At 40.5% G+C, this 19360-nt stretch overlaps 1 protein-coding gene across 1 annotated transcript; it reads right to left on the reverse strand.

The window, feature by feature from the left end:
• Positions 1–1318: 1318 nt before the first annotated feature.
• On the reverse strand, positions 1319–14057 carry H2AZ2 (H2A.Z variant histone 2). Its single transcript, XM_070369396.1, has 5 exons — positions 13874–14057; positions 10694–10771; positions 7912–8025; positions 3459–3588; positions 1319–2478 (listed from the first exon to the last, which is right to left on the reverse strand). The coding sequence occupies exons 1-5, from the start codon at positions 13874–13876 to the stop codon at positions 2417–2419; spliced, it is 387 nt and encodes a 128-aa protein (XP_070225497.1). The 5' UTR covers positions 13877–14057; the 3' UTR covers positions 1319–2416.
• Positions 14058–19360: the final 5303 nt, after the last annotated feature.

The following is a 19360-nucleotide window of genomic DNA, read 5'->3' on the forward strand; positions in this document are numbered from 1 at the left end:
AGCCAAATTAAAAAATAATATTGGAGAAAAATATTCCACAAATTTCCAGAAAGCAAAACTTGAATTTACCATGCGCTGACAACTATTTACAGAACATTTACACTGTATTTACAACTATATATAGTATTTACAGTGTTTTAGGTAGTATCCAGAGATGAGTTAATGTATTTGGGAAGATGGTCCAATCTTGTGTGCAAGTGTTACGCCATTTTATGTAATGAATTTGAGCATCTTGTGGATCTGAGTATCCGAGGTGTCCTGGAACCAATCCTGCATGGATTCTGAAGTATGACCAAATTTGGCTCACTTCAAATTATTATTGGGACTTCCCTGGCAGTTCAGTGGTTAAGATTCTATGCTCCTGAAGCATGGGCTCAGGTCCATCCTGAGGGAACTAAGGTCAGGGAACTAAAATCCTGCATGCCACTCGGTGTCAGGGAAAAAAAAAAATACACACACACATACAAAAAAAAACATGTAAAACACACACACACACACACACATAAACCCTTCCTAGTTACCTGTGAAGGTACAACAGATGAAATATGATGGCTGGGACACACTTTACAACAAGCCAGTAGGAGGAAGTGGTGTACAGATGCAGCAAGATGGACCAAATGTGAGGCTGAGGCCCAAAGAACCTGGCCCAATTGCTCTAGTTTTCTTCCATTAGAAAACAAAAATACAATCCTGGGAACACAGGACATAGCAAATAATTACATTACCAAAATTTGAAGCAATTCTCTGGAGAACTCTATTAAAACTCTAGTAATTCTGTTAAGATTATTTTGCCTTTTCTATTGCTACTTTGTTTTCTAGAAACTACAAAACTTCACACATGATAACTGTAGATCTTCTCAGTATAGAAGCTTCTTCAAAATGTGTGCCAAGATTCAGTAAAATCCACACTTAGAGACAATCCTATAGAACTGTTTCTTCAAAAATTAAATTTTAAGGAAAAAAAAAGAGACCTATAGATTAAAGAGAAACTGAAGAGCTATCAGTAAAATGGAGACATAGTGTATGGATCCTGATTCAAACAAACCAACTGTAAAATTAGGAAACAATGAGGAATATTTGAATACTGACTGGATATTTGTATTACAAAATGTCTTAGCTGTCTTAAAATAATGGTATTGTGGTTATAGTCTAAAAAGTACCCCTTCTTTAGCGACACATACTTAAGTATGTAGATATGAAAATTAATCATGCCTGGAACGGGATTCAAACTAATCAACATGAGGGCTGAGGAGGGATATAGGTAAAACAAAATTGACCACAGGATAACTGCTGAAGTTGGAGGATGAGTACACGGGGGTTCATCATACTATTCTCTTTATTTTTGAAAATTTCCATAATAAAATAAGTTTTTAAAAATGAGAGTTTTATACTGGTATTGTATTAGAAAACATTCAAGAATTTCCATTGTCAATGAAGACTTCCAGGCAGAAAAAATATAATTTCCTGATGGACCATTAACTGGTACACTAACTTAAATCTTACAATAGTTACTTAGAAACTGACAAAAATATTTTAAAAATATTGTACAAATTACTGAATATTACTGTACCAATAAAAGATCACTAAAAGCTGGAATTTTAAGCCAAAAGCAGACAACTTACATAATCTTCAATTCTAGGTTTAAGTGTGTGGGTTCTGGAGTCAGCCAAATCTAAGTTTGTATCCTACTTCTGCCTTTTTCGATCTACTGGATAAATGTTTTCTGGCAAGCCATTTAACATCTGTGAGCCTCAGTTTCCATACCTTTAAGATGGGGGTAATAAAATTTCATCAGTAAAGCACTTAGTACAGAACCTGCCATATGGTAAGTACTCATTTAATTCAAATAATTTCACACGTATTTCATCAGTTCTTGAAATATTCTAAGATCTCTGAAATTTGGATGCATCTTATAATTGATGGCATATCATGGTTTAATTGGCAGTTTTTCTTTTTTTAGTGGTATGTAAAATAATTGTATATACTACAAATAGGTAGCATCTAAGATCCAATATAATATGGTATCAATGATAGAAGCAGATTCCCAATTTCTGATTTTTCTGAATATATAACCAATTTGAAATATTAAAAATTTCAAAGGATAAGCAAAGTATTTCCAACACAGCACAAACAGTTTTGAGACAAGTTATTTTTTTTAAAAAATGGTTTATCAATTCCATTTTTGTATAAAACACAAGGGAGAAACCTAGCCAATCAACACAACTGTTGCCACATGAAAAGGTACTTTTATCAAACTTCGATTCTAAGAACGTACAAATGTTTCTTTTATCATGTCTACAGTAATTGTCTATGGTTTTCCATTTAACTGTTTTAAAAATTCCACATAACCCCATTATTTCTTCTGTCCCGTTACAGTACAGTGACAGGGAGGAAGAGGGCTGGTTACGACAGCTCTCTAAGCAGTTTTCTGCTGTCCCTTCTTTCCAATCAGAGACTTGTGGATGTGAGGGATCACTCCTAGAATGAAATGAAATGAAACGGTATTAGTAGAAAAACTATCAGTTCAGGCCCTCAACCCCAAAGAACAATTCACAAAGAATGAAGATGTTTTTTTTTTAACTGAAGGATAACTGCTTTACAATGCTGTGCTGGTTTCTGCCGCACAACAACGTGACTCAGCTCTAAGGATACATATATCCCCTCCCTCTGGAGCCTCTCTCCCACCCCACCAGGTCATCACAGTGCATGGAGCGGAGACCCCTGTGCTATACAGCAGTTTCCCACTAGTCATCTATTTTACACATGGTAGTGTATCTATGTCAATGTTACTTTCTCGTTCCTCCCATGCTCTCCTTCCCCCTACTGTGTTCACAAATCCATTCTCTATGTCTGAATCTTTATTCCTGCCCTGTAAATAGGCTTATCAGTAGCATTTTTCTAGATTCCACATACGGTGTTAATATACGGTATTTGTTTTTCTCTTAGAATGAAGTTTACTTAAGTATCTATACCAAGGGATCTTCATCTTGGGGTCTGGGAACCCCCTCTAAAACTGTATGTAAAATGGTGTGATTTTTCTTTTTTTTTTTTTTTTTTTTTTGAGAAGAGTAACCACGGCTTTCAAGAGGTTCTCCAAATGTAATCCAAAAAGGATGAAGAACTGACTCATTCAGTTACCCTCAGTCTGACTTTCAAGAGCATCACATTATGCAATTTCTCAAGATGATTTTTTTCAAACACAGTTTAAAGGATACAGGAAATATTTTAAACACTTGGTTTCAAATCTCATCTATGAAATTTAGCTAAAGAACTTCCTTTTAAAAACAGCATTGTATGTGGAGAAGAAATATTCAGATCATGAGAAGAAGCCTAGAAAAGTAAGATTTAACACTTTTGGAATTTAACCTTCTATGTTCTCAGTACTGGATCACTGATCTGAATTACGTATTAGTCATAAAGGCCAATAACGTCTACGTTGAAGAGTAAATAATACATACCACCCCCAGCTATGGTAGCTTTGATAAGAGAATCCAACTCTTCATCACCACGGATTGCAAGCTGCAAGTGGCGTGGAGTGATCCGCTTAACTTTGAGATCCTTGGATGCATTACCTGCCAGCTCCAGCACCTACAAAGCACCCATGAGACAGCATATCAAACAAGGGTGAAGTGTTTAAGGATTCTGTTTAGACTTGCAATTATAGCTAAAAGATCACTATAGCATCTACACATAAAACACAAAAGATACATAAATAAACCAACAATAATTTATTTCCAAATTTCTACAGTAAGGTTATAGAACTCTTAGTACTTCATTTGGTCCTTTTATATTAATTCTCTGCAAAATAACTAGAAATGAGCAAAAATCATCAACTTCTATAGCAAGAAATAAGTGTTATTATCCCTTAGCCAAGATTCTAATTGTGAACATCTAGAAAATGATTATATTTTAATATACCCGAGTAGTCTAATTTTTCATAGCCCTTAACACCTGGAATTTATTGCTTACAACTTGTAGAAAAGTTTAAAAGTATAAAGATAATTCCTTATTCAGAATTTCTAACACCGCTGGGCTTTATAATATGTAGGCAGTATGCCAGAAGCCCTTTATTCTATAATGGGAATTTTCAGCAAGAGTAATTTCAAAGTCCCAGCTGGCCATAAAACTGCATTTCTCTTTTCTCATCCATAGACTGTACTGGCATTATAAAACTTTTGATGGAAACAATACAAAACTAACTCCACAGAGTCTCCTGATTTAAGCAGAGTGGTGGAAAGCCTTGGTATAACATATGGAACAATCAGTATGCTTTAAAAACCACCAGCACTCTCTATTCCATTCTCCTCTGCAACCCTGAGTAGACTGAGGTGAGGTCAGGCACCACCATCTTTTGAAAGCTTTTGCAAGTGATTCTAGTGTGAAACGAACACTGAAAAGTTAATTACCTCCAAACTCAGATTTCAGTATTTCCTTTACTTCTAAAACCCCAAACTTAGATATGTGGAAGACACGTGTTGATTACATATGTGTATATGCTCGTGTGTGTGAGTGAATGTGTATATTTACTTTATTATTTAATCTTAACCTAAAAAGTCGTAAGTTCCTAAGAATAAAGAAAATGGGAGTTCAGATGGGACATGAACGTTCTGAAGCAGAAGCCTGTATCTTCACATAAATGAACAAAATGCATACCTTTCTGAAAAGCCTGCAGCTAAACAAATATTAATAAAAACTGATATAAAAGTGATAGAGAAAGGCTCCTAACTAGTACCAACAAAAATATTACCTACACAAAAATCCCTCCTTGTGACACAGTAAAGTTGACACTATCAATGTTAAAGTAAATGGTAAATCTCCAATGGGAAAACAAATGATTTGGTAAAGTTAATGAAATGACAGCAGTGATAATTAACACACAGGTTAAACCTAAACCTTTCAACCTAGCTCCCAAGCACATCTTTCCCAAGTAAGAATCTTCCCCTTGCTTCTACTAGACTGGCTAACTCTATCACTTGACTTGCTTGCTACTCAAATTACTCTCCTGGTTTGGAATGCAGTTGGAGGAGTCTCATGATGTCCCTTTTGTTTTACTTAGGAGAGATTACTATGGAGGAAGTGATGGTCCATGAATTAAGAACTTTTGCCCAAATAACTTATCTAATTTCCTGAAAGTCAAACTGAGTTATGATACAGCAATTTATGTGTACAACCACACAGAGCACCAGGATTGATTAGGTCTTTTACCAAATTTCATGTCATCATATCATCACAGTAAGAGTTGTGATGGACTTCCTTGGTGGTTCAGTGGTGAAGAATCCACCTGCCAATGCAAGGGACATGTTTTTGATCCCTGGTCTGGCAAGATTCCACATGCCGTGGAACAACTAAGCCCATGTGCAAAACTGAAGCTTGTGCACCCTAGAGCCCCTGCTCCACAACAAAAGAAACCAATGCAATGAGAAGCCTATGTACTGCAATAAAGATCCAGTGCAGCCAAATTAATAACTAATATAACATTAAAAAAATGTATGATCACACTGGTAAAACTTTACTCCACTTTAAATTTTTATTAACTAAGAGTTATCCTGTAACTTCACCAATACTTTTTTTGTTTTTGGCCATGATGCCCAGCATTTGGGAATCTTTCCTGACCTGGGATCAAACCTCCCTGCAGGGGGGTGCAGAGTCTTTACCACTGGACGGACCATTAGTGAAGTCCACAAATATCACCTACTGCTTATATACATAGTTCAGAATTAGTTTAATTAGCAGTATGGTATTTAAATTATTTTACACTTGTTTGTCAAGTCACTTAAAAATATGGATTACTGATGCTCAGTTCAGGCTTTCCTAGTAGCTCAGCTGGTATAGTTCAGTCGTTCAGTCATGTCCTACTCTTTGTGACTCCATGGACTACTGCACCCCAGGCTTCCCTGTCCATCACCAACTCCTGGAGCTTGCTCAAACTCATGTCCATTGAGACTGTGATACCATCAAACCATCTCATTCTCTATCATCCCCTTCTCATCCTGCCTTCAATCTCTCCCAGCAACAGGGTCTTTTCCAATGAGTCAGTTCTTTACATCAGGTGGCCAAACTATTGGAGCTTCAGCATCATTCCTTCCAATGAATATTCAGGACTGATTTCCTTTAGGATTGACTGGCCTGCTCCTCCTTGCAGTCCAAGGGACTCTCAAGTCTGCCCCAACAACACAGTTCAAAAGCATCAGTTCGTCAGCGCTCAGCTTTCTTTAAGGTCCAACTCTCACAACCATACATGACTACAGAAAAACCACAGCTTTGACTAGATGAACCTTTGTTGGCAAAGTAATGTCTCTGCTTTTTAATACACTAAGTTAGTCATAGCTTTTCTTTCAAGGAGTAAGCATCTTTTAATTTCATGGCTGCAGTCACCATCTGTAGTGATTTTGGAGCCCCCCAAAAATAAAGTCTCCCACTGTTTCCATTGTTTCTCCAACTATTTACCATGAAGTGACGGGACAGGATATCATGATTTTAGTTTGAATGTTGAGTTTTAAGCCAGCTTTTCACTCTCCTCTTTCACTTTCATCAGGAGGCTCTTTAGTTCTTCTCTTTCTGCCATAAGGGTGGTGTCATCGGCATATCTGAGGTTATTGATATTTCTCCTGGTAATCTTGACTCCAGCTTGTGCTTCATCCAGCCAGGGATTTCAAATGATTTAACTGCATATAAGTTAAATAAGCAGGGTGACAATATACAGCCTTGATGTACTCCTTTCCCAATTTGGAACCAGTCTGTTGTTCCATGTAGGTTCTAACTGTGGCTTTTTGACCTGCATACAGATTTCTCAGGAAAGGTGGTCTGGTATTACCATCTCTTGAAGAATTTTCCACAGTTTGTTGTGATCCACACAAAGACTTTAGCATAGTCAATGATACAGAAGTAGATGTTTTTCTGGAACTCTCTTGCTTTTTTGATGATCCAGAGGATGTTGGCAATTTGATCTCTGGTTCCTCTGCCTTTTCTAAATCCAGACTGAATATCTGGAAGTTCATGGTTCATGTACTGTTGAAGCCTGGCTTGGAGAATTTTGAGGATTCCTTTGCTAGGGTGTGAGATGAGTGGAATTGTATGGTAGTTTGAGCATTCTTTGGCATTGCCTTTTTTTGGGACTGGAATGAAAATTGACCTTTTCCAGTCCTGTGGCCACTGCTGTGTTTTCCAAATTTGTTGGCATACAGAGTACAATACTTTCACAGCATCATCTTTTAGGATTTGAAATAGCTCAGTTGGAATTCCATCACCTCCACTAGCTTTGTTCATAGTGATGCTTCCTAAGGCCCACTTGACTTCCAGGATGTCTGGCTCTAGGTGAATGATCACACCATTGCAGTTATCTGGGTCATTAAGATCTTTTTTGTATAGTTCTCCTGTGCATTCTTGACACCTCTTTTTAATATCTTTTGCTTCTGCTAGGAGAAGGCAATGGCAACCCACTCCAGTACTCTTGCCTGGAAAATCCCATGGGCGGAGGAGCCTGGTGGGCTGCAGTCCATGGGGTTGCAAAGAGTCGGACACAACTGAGGGACTTCACTTTCACTTTCATGCATTGAAGAAGTAAATGGCAACTCACTCCAGCGTTCTTGCCTTGAGAATCCCAGGGACGACGGAGCCTGGTGGGCTGCCGTCTATGGGGTCGCACAGAGTCGGACATGACTGAAGCAACTTAGCAGCAGCAGCAGCAGCAGGTCCATACCATTTCTGTCCTTTATTGTCCTAACTTTAAAAGTGAGCACACCAAAGTTCTGTTTGACACTAGTACTGGCTGAAAAATCCATCTAAAAACTGCTATTAAAAGAAACTAACAAGAGTGAGTCTTTTTGTTTCAAACTCATACTCCATGGGTTTCAGCCATTTATGTCTAGGACAACTCTGGGATTCCAACACATAATTATTTCCACCACTAACCTCAGCAGTGAGGTACTCCAGAATTGCAGCACTATACACTGCAGCAGTGGCACCGACCCTTCCGTGGCTCGTGGTACGAGTCTTCAAATGTCTATGGATGCGGCCCACGGGAAACTGAAAGAGAGACCATCAAAACGGGAAACACTGAAGTTTTAACATCACGTTACTGAACGTAACGAACAGCCGAATGACATAAGTAAATCAAGATAAAAAATCTGGTTACATTTATTAGAAGCCAAAATCATTTGCCAATTAACAGTTCTTTGGGGTTGTAAGTTAGTATGTCCTAATAATTAGCCCCAAATGGTCATGCCTAATTTTACACCCCCTGAAGACAGAATTTAAAAACAAACAAAAAACACAGTTTTACAAATTAATTCCTGCATAATATGGAGTCATTATACAAAATAAAGAGAAACTATGCAGTATAGTCACCAACTGCACATTCCACAGGACCTAATAACTGTTATTTCTATTTAATTAATTCCTTCACATAACAGGCTCATGTGACTATGAACCTCTACCACCTTCTTTAGGCCCCAACTTCATTCTTCCTTCCTCAGTTTCAAGAGGTAACCTGATAGTTAAGAAAACCAATATTGTGACTTCCTACTTTATGAGAATAGGTACTTTCTCATTTCTACAGTACCCTAATCCCACTTGTCTATGCCTCTGACTACATCCACCCCCACCCCCTGACTTTAAGGACCTTCCTCATCCTTACTGCTCCATCATTCAACAACTCCATTACCTCCTTTTTGCTGGCTCCTTTTCTGCACAGTTCAAAGGTCTCTACACGTCTAGTCTAGTCTACTGTAACTGCCTCCACTTACAGCCTAAACATCCCTTTTCAAAGGCAAAATTTAAAAGTAAACTTGAAACCTCTTTCTTGTCACCCATTTTCTCCCAAACTTGGCTTCTGTTAAACACCATTCTTAAAGATCAACAATAACATTTTAATTATCAAATCTACTAGCCACTTCCAGATTGCATGCTTCAGAAGAAAATGCATGACTGTTCTATTTACATTCCTTCCCTAATTCTAAGGTCCCCAAGACCAGGATCTATGCCTTACTCCCTTTTAGATCCTCAGTGATTGACATGTTGTCTGACACAGAGGACCTTGAAAACCATTCTTCTCAGGCCACAGGGATTACACAGTTCTAACAATGACTACTCCTCAGTCTTCATTGTTTGACTCAAATATGTCAAATACGGTGAGGAGTCCACCAATGTCTATTTGTTCTTTTCTCAAGCACTACTGAGGAAACTCATCCATAGCACAAACTACCCATTTTACTTAAGTGATTTTAAATTTGTAATTCTTTTGATCACTTCTCTTGGAAAGCTAGACTCAAATCTACAACTTTTGGATATTTTCACATGGATATTTTACTGAATTTCCAAATGATTCCACTTAAATTTTTATTTTATAACTTGCTCCTACTACAAACTCCCCTTAGGGTCTAGGCCTTAGAGAAACTTCTGATCTTCCTCTCAAACCTGTACCTCTCCTCTCATTTTTTAGGAGCATATATATGCCTTCTATTCTTTTCCATCCCACTCAAGTTCAAGTTGGAGAAGGAAATGGCAACCCACTCCAGGACTCTTGCCTGGAAAATTCCATGGATGGAGTAGCCTGGTAGGCTACAGTCCATGGGGTTGCAAGGAGTCGGACACGACTGCGAAACTTCACTTTCTTTCTTTCTTTTTATAGTTCCTTTTGGAGAAGGAAATGGCAACCCACTCCAGTGTTCTTGCCTGGAGGATCCCATGGACAGAGGGGCCTGGTGGGCTACAGTCTATGGGGTTGCAAAGAGTCAGACACGACTAAGCAACTAACATACACACACACACATATAAGTTCAAGTATGCGTTACCTTATTCCTAAACCACTGCAATAACCTGTAATCTGTCTTCCATCTGCAACTTCAAGGTAAGGATACTGCAAATAAATTCCACTTGTTTTTTTTTTGGCTATGCAGCTTGCAGGATCTTAGTTCCTTGACCACAGATCAAACCCAGGCTTTTTGCAGTGAGAGCACCAAGTCCTAACCACTGGACTGCCAGGGAATTCCCTCAAATAAATTCTAATTGATATTTGCATGATGCTCCAAAACAGAGAAAGTACCCATAAAGGGTAAGTTCTTGCCCCTCCACTTCCTTCAGTACCATTCAGAAAATGTCATCTTCTTCCTTAAAAATTTTGCATCACTACCTTATAGTCTGGCCTTCAAACTTTCCTGTTTAAAAAGTATCTCTTATATGTAAGGCAATTAATTCTTACTCACCCAGAAAAATTTGAGTTTATGGATTAAAGTTGCAGCAATTCATATATATAAAATTTGAAATTACCTAGTGTTCCTGAGTATATATAACTTAGTCTACATTTGAAGGTATTGGGAAAGACTCAGAGGACTAGTGGACAGTCCATTCTTCTATTTTATCCTGAAAGCTGATATACCACTACAAACACCTTCTTCAAAACGAAAGCAACAGCATACTCACTTCAATATGATAGTTTATAAAAGTACTAGAAACATAATTATTATCTAGAAATAACAGATTTTAAGACAGCAAAATCACCAAATTTGCCTAAGATGTTTTCCTAACTTGTCGCTGCTTAGAAAAGAGTACAAATTAAAAGGCTGTTGCTTTGTTGTTTGTATTTTGACCAATTAATTTCATTATCAAAGGTCAATAGTACATTTCTGTAATTAAAGAAACATTTGAGTCATGAGTTACAACTGTTAAGAAATTAATTTAATAATGAATCAGTTACCTGTAGCCCAGCTCTCTGTGAGCGAGACACTGCCTTGGCCTTGGCCTTCCCACTGTCCTTTCCAGCTTTGCCTCCAGCCTAAGTGAAAAAAGTTCCAGATGAAGAATCAAAAATGCTATTTCAAAAATATCTAGGAAACAAAATTTCTTCTAGTTTTATTTTAGGTAGTTAAAAAAATTCTCTTTCAATTTTAAATATACATGCCATATTGCCATTTATTGATTTATATAAAGATGAAATCAAAACTTAAATATTTATTTAAAATGAGATTTCTAAAAATTTGAACATATTTTTCAAATTTCAGACTGAAGAATATTCATCATCAATGTAACTCTTATGTTAGAAATAGTTCATAATAAAATAATTTTTTAAATGTTAGCATCTATCATTTCCATAGAAATATTCAGAACTTACCTCTTTTGAGAGGAAAAAAAATACCATCTTGAGAAAAAACAACAACCCTCAAAAAATTAAACGCAGAATTACCTTATGATCTAGCACTTCTGGGCACATACTCAATAATTGAGAGCAGGGACTCAAACATATTTTGTATACTATTTGCTATTTTATTCACAGCAGTATTATAAATAGCAGCTAAAAGACAGAAACAACCTAAATGTCCATAATGGAAAATTGTGGTATATACTGTAAGAATGAAGGAAATTCTGATACATGCTACCGCACGAATAAATCTTGAAGACATGATGCTAAGTGAAATAAGCCAGTTGCAAAAGGACCAATATGTCTGATTCCACTTAACACGACCTACCTAGTCAAAATCACAGGAACAGAAAGCAGAAGGGTGGCTGCCAGAGGCTGGGAAGAGGATGGAATAGAGACTTGGCAGGCATTTTAAAAATTGCAAAATGGTCACTGTTATGTGTGTTTAAAAAAAAAGAAAAGACATTCAAACTTATTCTTAAGGAGTTAAAGAAAAAACACTTTCAAATGATAGAAATGTTTCTCAAATAACCTGAATGTTCACAAATAGGACACAGTATATAAATGCAATGGAATATTATACAGCCATTTCAACAAATGAATTATAGACATGTGCTGATATGGAAGAAATCACAATACATATTTGGGTAAAAGGCAAGGTATGTGCAAGCACAGTGAGCTTTTGTTTATGTAAAAATGAGGTACTGCAGAGTATGTGTGTAACATACACTTCTAGAAGGTCACACAACACACCAGAAAAGTTATTTGCTACTAGGGAGGGAATATTAAGGATCTGACTTGAGAAGGAAACCAATACTCCCTTTTGAACTGCTCGATTTTACTATTTAAATCTATTTCTTGTCTGTTTAAAAAAAAAAAAATCAGTTTACAAAACTGGCCAGTTGTTTGAGGGTATTTGTGAAGTAGAAATGGCATATCCCTTTTGTAATGCTTTATTTTTAGACTAAAAATCAACTATGTATGCCCCATACCCCATGTCTCAGTTGAGCCAATGTTTATCTCTCAAATCTATATTTAAGGGAAAAAAATAAAAGGCCGTGGCAGTTGTTAGGAGCAGGAACAAAAAATGAATAATTAGTATCTGTCTTAAATTTAATAATCTAGCAAGAGAGACTGATTTAAGTTTAACAAAGAGAACTGAGAATCTTTAGATTTCTACAAGAATGCCTCATATATTTTTAATAATTTCTGACCATGCTGCTATACAAGAAAAAGATACTGCATCATCTTTGGATTTCTGAGGTCAGTTCAAGTAACCATGTGTTTTCACTTATTCTTCAAATAAATCTTTTCAGCTCTATTTGCCCTGATGTAAAACATAAGAAACATCTCAACTAGTGCATGAGGCTAAAACTATAATCATTATTTCTCTATGACTGAATTATGAAACACAAAGTTATCAATAAAAAAGTTATTAACTGCAAAACTCCTCAGGTTTCCCAATTTACTTATCTTAAGCAATTCTATCCCTACCGTTTCAAATCCATTACATTTGCTGTATAACCTATTTGTTTTTTAAGGAAGTAGGCAGGAAATCAGTTTTTAAAAATCTCAGTAAATTAAATGACTATTTCCGTGGCTTGGAGAGTCCAGATACATTTCTTATACTCAACAAAAACAAAATTTTAATTAAACTTGTGAATATAAAATTGCATAGTAAATGAATACTTTCGTTTCACAACCTCCTCAAAGTATAAACACACCTTCCCAACTTCGCACAATCATTTTAATACGTTTGCTAAGAAACAAAATACAAGCACGATAAAATTTTTTATTCTGAAAACTGAGTTAGTATTAACCTGGGCTAAGCATCTCCAGGTAGAAAACATGCCTATGGAGGCCAATGGAGTATATTTCATTCAGAAAAAGTTGCAAACTGGATGTCAAGCAAGTTGCAAATTTGTTTAACAGATACATGTTCACTGCCCATCACGTTTAAAATTTCAAAACAAGAATGACAACTCCACGCCTCCTGTATTTTTAGCCATGCGAACGTGTATGTATTTTTAGCTGCTGGTAAAGGGACAGCCAATATATGGTAGGTTGCTAGAGATTAAACGAATGACACCTTTTGAAACCAGCAAGCATCACGAGAATTGTCGGCTCGAGCAAATCAGTTTACAGAGCAGATGTAATCTATGCCAGAGTCTGCCTGTGAAAGCGCTTCCGTTAACGGCACAACTACAAGTTACAGAGCCCGGGTGCTACCATCCACAAGGTCGACTCCAGATCTAAGACGCGAGAACGTCACAATAACCACAATTTCTGTTTGTGGTTCAGCCTCGGGCAGGGCTGTCTCCGGAGGGCGCTCGGGCGGACACCACTCATCGCCTCGGCTCTACTGCTTCACTCCCGCGCAGGGCACGGCCCCCCTCCAACGCCTTTCCCTCTCAACTTCACAAGGAGCCCGGTTCCCTCCATTCGCGTTTCTAAAAAGCCGCACTTTTCTTACCAACGCACAATTTATGACTCAAAGTCAGTCGCAGCAGCAGCGGAGGTGCTGTGGAGCCGCGAGGGTTGTCCTGCTCAGGGACACCCGGCCTCAGCCCGCGCACCTCGATTCGCGCCGGCGCCGCGGCGAGCGAGGCCGGGACCGCTGGCAGCCCGGGCGCCTGACGCCCGCCCCACCGATGTCGTCGCCGCCTGACGCCCGCCGCCTCAACAGGTAGCGGCGCCACTCGGCCATCGCCGCCCTCCCGGCCGCCCCGCAGCCCTCACCATGGTCTCGGCCGCTCGTGCCCTCGGTCCCGCCGAGCCGCCGCCGCCGCTAGCGCAGCACCGACCGCCGTTGCCGCCGCGGCCGCGAGAGCCCGGACAATAACCGGGGCCCGCCTCGCGCCGCCCCGGCCAATGCCCGCTCGCCTTGCTCGTTTGAACCCCGTCTGCTGCCCAATCGCGCACTTCCTTCTAACCAGGGCCCGCCCCTCAGCCCCTCCTCCCTAACGGCTGTTTGTTTTTGCACACGGCCCGCGGAGGCGGAGCCTCCTACTCCTACACAGACGCGCCTGTGCGCGACTGGGGGCGGAGCCAGACGCCGTTCTCCGCCTGTCTACAAGGCCCAACCTGATGAACGGAGGAGCTGACCAATGAGAGCTGAAGGCTGGCGGAAATCAGCCGATAAGAACATCGCCCGCGAGCAAGGGAGGCGGACCTTAGGGAAAGACAGCACGATTGGCCATGGGTGGACAGATTGGTGGCTGCGCTGGCTTTCCCGCTCTTTCTCAGCGTCGATTCTAGGGTTTCTGAGATTTGCTGAGATTTGATTGGGAAGTAAAGGGTCGTGTTCGTTGCTTCTCCTCGTGGTTTTTCACAGATTCCGAGGATTTCTCTGTGCTAGCGGGGACTCGCTCCGCGGTGGGCACTATTTCCAGGCCCGGCAGCCCTTCTCCGCAGCGCCTTCCCGTTGGCCTTAGGTTAGCTGCTCGTTGCAAAGGGAGAGAAATTAGGAAATGGGGTTGGAGTCCCCGCGCCCGCTGCGAACCTGAGGGACCGGCGCGAAGCAGGGCTTTCTCACTTGTCAGCCTACGGCTGCTCCCCACTCCCCGCAACCGCGGCAGCCCCTAGGCGGTGTGCTGGCCCGATCATCCCCTGGACCGCACCGCCCCTGGTTGCCAGGTCCCAGGCCCAGGCTCCGGGCCAGTTCTCACCCGCTGCAGTTAGGAACCTTTGCTTCTTTTCACAGTTGTCTGCATTGACCGCGCCGGGCAGCGTTCCGAGTGTGTGGAGCCGATGGTCCCCGCGGAGATTTTGTTCTGGCGGGATTTACCAAGGCGGGAATTTCAGAAGTATACCAGATGGGCAGATCCTATCCCAAAGTGAGAATTCTCTTCTGACATGGAGAAATAACGTGGGGTGGGGGGACCCCTGATTCTCTTAAGGAAATGTAACGAGTTCCAGGAGAGGAAAAGGCAGAGTTTCCACATAAGAGTTTGGAAAAATATGAGTGAGTTCAGTTCAGTTCAGTCGCTCAGTCGTGTCCGACTCTTTTCGACCCTATGAATTGCAGCACGCCAGGCCTCCCTGTCCATCACCAACTCCCGGAGTTCACTCAAACTCACGTCCATCGAGTCGGTGATGCCATCCAGCCATCTCATCCTCTGTCGTCCCCTTTTCCTCCTGCCCCCAATCCCTCCCAGCATCAGAGTCTTTTCCAGTGAGTCAACTCTTCCCATGAGGTGGCCAAAGTACTGGAGTTTCAGCTTTAGCATCATTCCTTCCAAAGAACAACCAGGACTGATCTCCTTTAGAATGGACCGGATGGAGTGAGGGTGTTTGGAAAAATAATGAGTGAAGGTGTAGATGAACGTGAGGAAGGAGGTGCCTGAAGACAGGGGGAGGAAACCCTGAAAAGGTGCAAGAGTTGGGAGTCAATTCAGTAAGCAATAACCATTTTTAGTTAATTGCTGCTCCTCCTTTCGTGTTTTTGGCCTCAGTGGATGGCATTATACGTCTGCCAAGGCATCCATCTGTGACTTCACCTTCAACCAGTCACCTAGTGGTTTGTTGGCACTGTTTGAAGGCACTGTGCTAGGTCCTTGGGATTCAGGGATTGGCAAAATAGACTTGTCCCTGCCCTAACAGTCCTTGATAGCAGGGGTGAGATGTTAAAAGAAGTAAATAGACAAATGTGTGAATTATAATAAATGCAAGTGCATAGTAGGAAAAGAAGGTGTTTTGAGAGAAGTGGAGGAGATGTAATTTACAATGTTCAGCCCCTAAGTGGTGTCTAACCCTTTGTGACTGCATGAACCGCAGCATGCCTGGCTTGCCTGTCCTTCACTATCTTCCTGAGCTTAGTTAAACTCATGTCCATTTAGTCAGTGATGCCATTCAACCATCTCATCCTCTGTCATTCATTTATCTTCATAAGGTGTAATTTAGCAGTGTTCTGTGAAGAAGAAAGCAAGTATAAAGGTTCTTGAGGTGAGAAAGAATTGTCACAATGAAGGGACTTTAAAAGCAAGCTGGTGTGGCTGTTGCAATTCTATCCAGATCCCTCTACTTTCTGAATATCAAATCTGGCTTCCCCCCCCCACCCCCACCCCCTGTGTATTAACACTGATTTAGTTTAGCATGGACGGAGGAGCCTGGTAGGCTGCAGTCCATGGGGTCACTAGGAGTCAGACACGACTGAATGACTTCACTTTCACTTTTCACTTTCATGCATTGGAGAGGGAAATGACAACTCCAGTGTTCTTGCCTGGAGAATCTGAGGGACGGGGGAGCCTGGTGGGCTGCCGTCTTTGGGGTCGCACAGAGTCGGACACGACTGAAGCGACTTAGCAGCAGCAGCAGCAGTTTAGCATTTGCCATTTTTCACCTTAGTAGTGCAAAAACCTCTTAACAAATGTCCTATCCTTTTCTTCCTTCACTTCACTTTTTCTTAAATACAATTCTTGATATATTTTCCTTTAACCTCATTGACTTTAGAATAAAATCCAGATCCTTAGCATGGTGTAAAAGCCCTACATTTTTCTGGCTTTTGCTCATCTCAGGTTTTGTTTATTCTCCTTACCACCCCTGAAACTCAATCTTGCCTTTGCTCATGCCTTTGCTTGGAACATTCCTCCATCTTAGCTTCTTTTTGGCTAACTTTTAATCATCCTTCAAGGGCCAACCCAAATATCACTTTCTTCAGTATGTCTTCCTTGACAGCCCTGATTTGGATGCCTTGTATCACCTAGTATATTCTGCTATCATCAGTCCTTGTCATGCTCAATTGTGTTGATCTCCCTTGGTTGTCACTCTGCTTGGTACAGTACTTAGTACCCTGAAAATGTCACTTGGCAAATGAAAAGAACTCATTTTTAGATAGGCAGTGTGGTCTGTGGAAAGATTTGAGTTTGAATCCAAACTCCTTACTAGTTGTGTGATCTGGGTGAGGGATTTAATATTATCTATTTTGTCATTTGTAAAACTGAGAATAGCAAAACCTATTTTACAGGTTGTGAATTAACACTAATTCAATGATGTATAAAAAGGTACCTAGTATGTAATAAACTGGAGAAGGCAATGGCAACCCACTCCAGTACTCTTGCCTGGAAAATCCCATGGACGGAGGAGCCTGGTAGGCTTCAGCTATGGGATCTTGAAGAGTCAGACACGACTGAGCGACTTCACTTTTACTTTTCACTTTCATGCATTGGAGAAGGAAATGACAACCCACTCCAGTGTTCTTGCCTGGAGAATCCCAGGGACGGGGGAGCCTGGTGGGCTGCCGTCTATGGGGTTGCAAAGAGTCGGACACAACTGAAGTGACTTAGCAGTAGCATGTAATAAATAGCCAGTAAATATTAATTTCTTTCCTTAACAGGAAGTTCATTTTCTCACTTGCCATTCTCCATTTCATTGATTCACATTTTGATGAAAATGGAATCAGGTTGAAAGAAACTGGTTCTCATCACAGACAATAGTAATCTCTTTAGTGATTTATACATCCTGTTTAGGAATTAAAGAAATATATTGAAGCCCACAGACTTAGGGAAAATGGATGCAAATTTTCTGACACCTGTAAACAGAAAAACTGCCTATTAACTCTTTATGAAGCAAGTGTGTTAGTGAATAAAATCTAGTTTACAGTGAACTGGGGTTGCAAAGAAGGCAGTATTGACTCATAAGGAGCACATCTAACCAGAGAATCTTAAGTATTAGCATCTATAAATTATAAACTACCAAACATTAACAAATTATTCACCTTTGTTAGATTCAACCCAGTAAGACACAGTGTGCTATTATTGTTTAGTTGCTAAGTTGTGTCCAACTCTGCGACCCATGGACTGTAGCCCACCAGGCTCCTCTGTCCATGGGATTTCCCAGGCAAGAATACTGGAGTGGGTTGCCATTTCCTCCTCCAGGGGATCTTCCTGACCCAGGGATCAAACCCCCATCTCCTGCTTGGCACTGAGCCACCTGGAAAGCCCCAGTATTGGTTCTCAAAATGTGATCCCTAAACAGCAGCATCAGTACCACCTAGAACTTGTGAGAAATGTAGATTCTGACCTCCAGCCTACACCTACTGAATCAGAAACTGCGGTGGGGCCCATCAAGCCCTTCATGGGAATGTGGTGCACACTAAAATGTGAGAACCACTGGTATAGTATAAACTATGGTCTATAGTTCAGTGTTGACTGATTATTGCCTAGTAGTCTCCTCCGAGGAATTGTACTTGCTCAAAATGAGCTGCATCACCCAAGTTTAACCCCTTTACAGCAGGCAGCCTCCTTCAAAGGACTGGTGGAAGTAAGATAGCTGCCCAGCTGCTTTGCCTTAATTTGGGACAACTCTCTAAAGGGTCATTCCAGGTCCAGAATTTTCTGTGTGATTAACACCAGTGTTTGAACTGTGTGGCAGTTCAACTTCTCCCTCTACTTAATCCTATTTCCTTCATTTTCTCATAATAATGTTGCCAAGAATATCACTGTGGAATCACAGTAAACTTCATGAAGGTAAATTAGAATCTGGGGGTTGTTGTTTAGTCACTGAGTTGTGTTGAACTCTTGCAGCCTCATAGACTGTAGCCTGCCAGGCTCCTCTGTCCATGGCATTTCCCAAGCAAGGATACTGGAGTGGGTTGCCATTTTCTTCTCTAAGGGCTTATCCTGACCCAGGAATCGAACCCACGTCTCCTGCGTGGTAGGCAAATTCTTTACTAGTGAGCCACCCCAGTGAAGCCTCAGAGTCTGCTGGGAAGCCTGATCTAAGACGATGGCCATTCTCTGAAAAAATTTAGTTAGTTTTTGATAGGGCAATATATTCACATGTACAATATTTTAAAGGTTCGAAGGATATACAGTGAAAAGACCCTTCCCATCCCTTACCCAATTATCCATTTTACCTCGATAGGCAATGTCAGTATAGTAGAAATATTTTAGCCTTTAGAGAGGAGGGTCTTAATCATTACATAGATTCCAGGAGTTTTTAATTTCTATGTTTAATTTTAAATTCCCCTTTAACACTGCAGTACTCCCCTCAAATAATATAAAGCTGTTAAGAGACAGAAATTTTCTTTTAGTCACTCTAGTTATAGGACAAATTCTTTTTATTTTTGAAAATATTCCTGGAGGTTGATGCCAGATCCCAGTAGCTGGGCAGCCATTTACATGAGCCAGAAGCTGTCAGATTCTAATGATGTCAGTCAGGATGCTTTGCCCGTTAGGAGCACTAGAGGGAAACTGTAAGAGTGGAGGAAGAAGGGACTTGCTCCTT

The sequence above is a fragment of the Bos mutus genome, chromosome 4 (genome assembly GCF_027580195.1).
Source record: "Bos mutus isolate GX-2022 chromosome 4, NWIPB_WYAK_1.1, whole genome shotgun sequence".
Lineage (NCBI taxonomy): Eukaryota > Metazoa > Chordata > Mammalia > Artiodactyla > Bovidae > Bos > Bos mutus.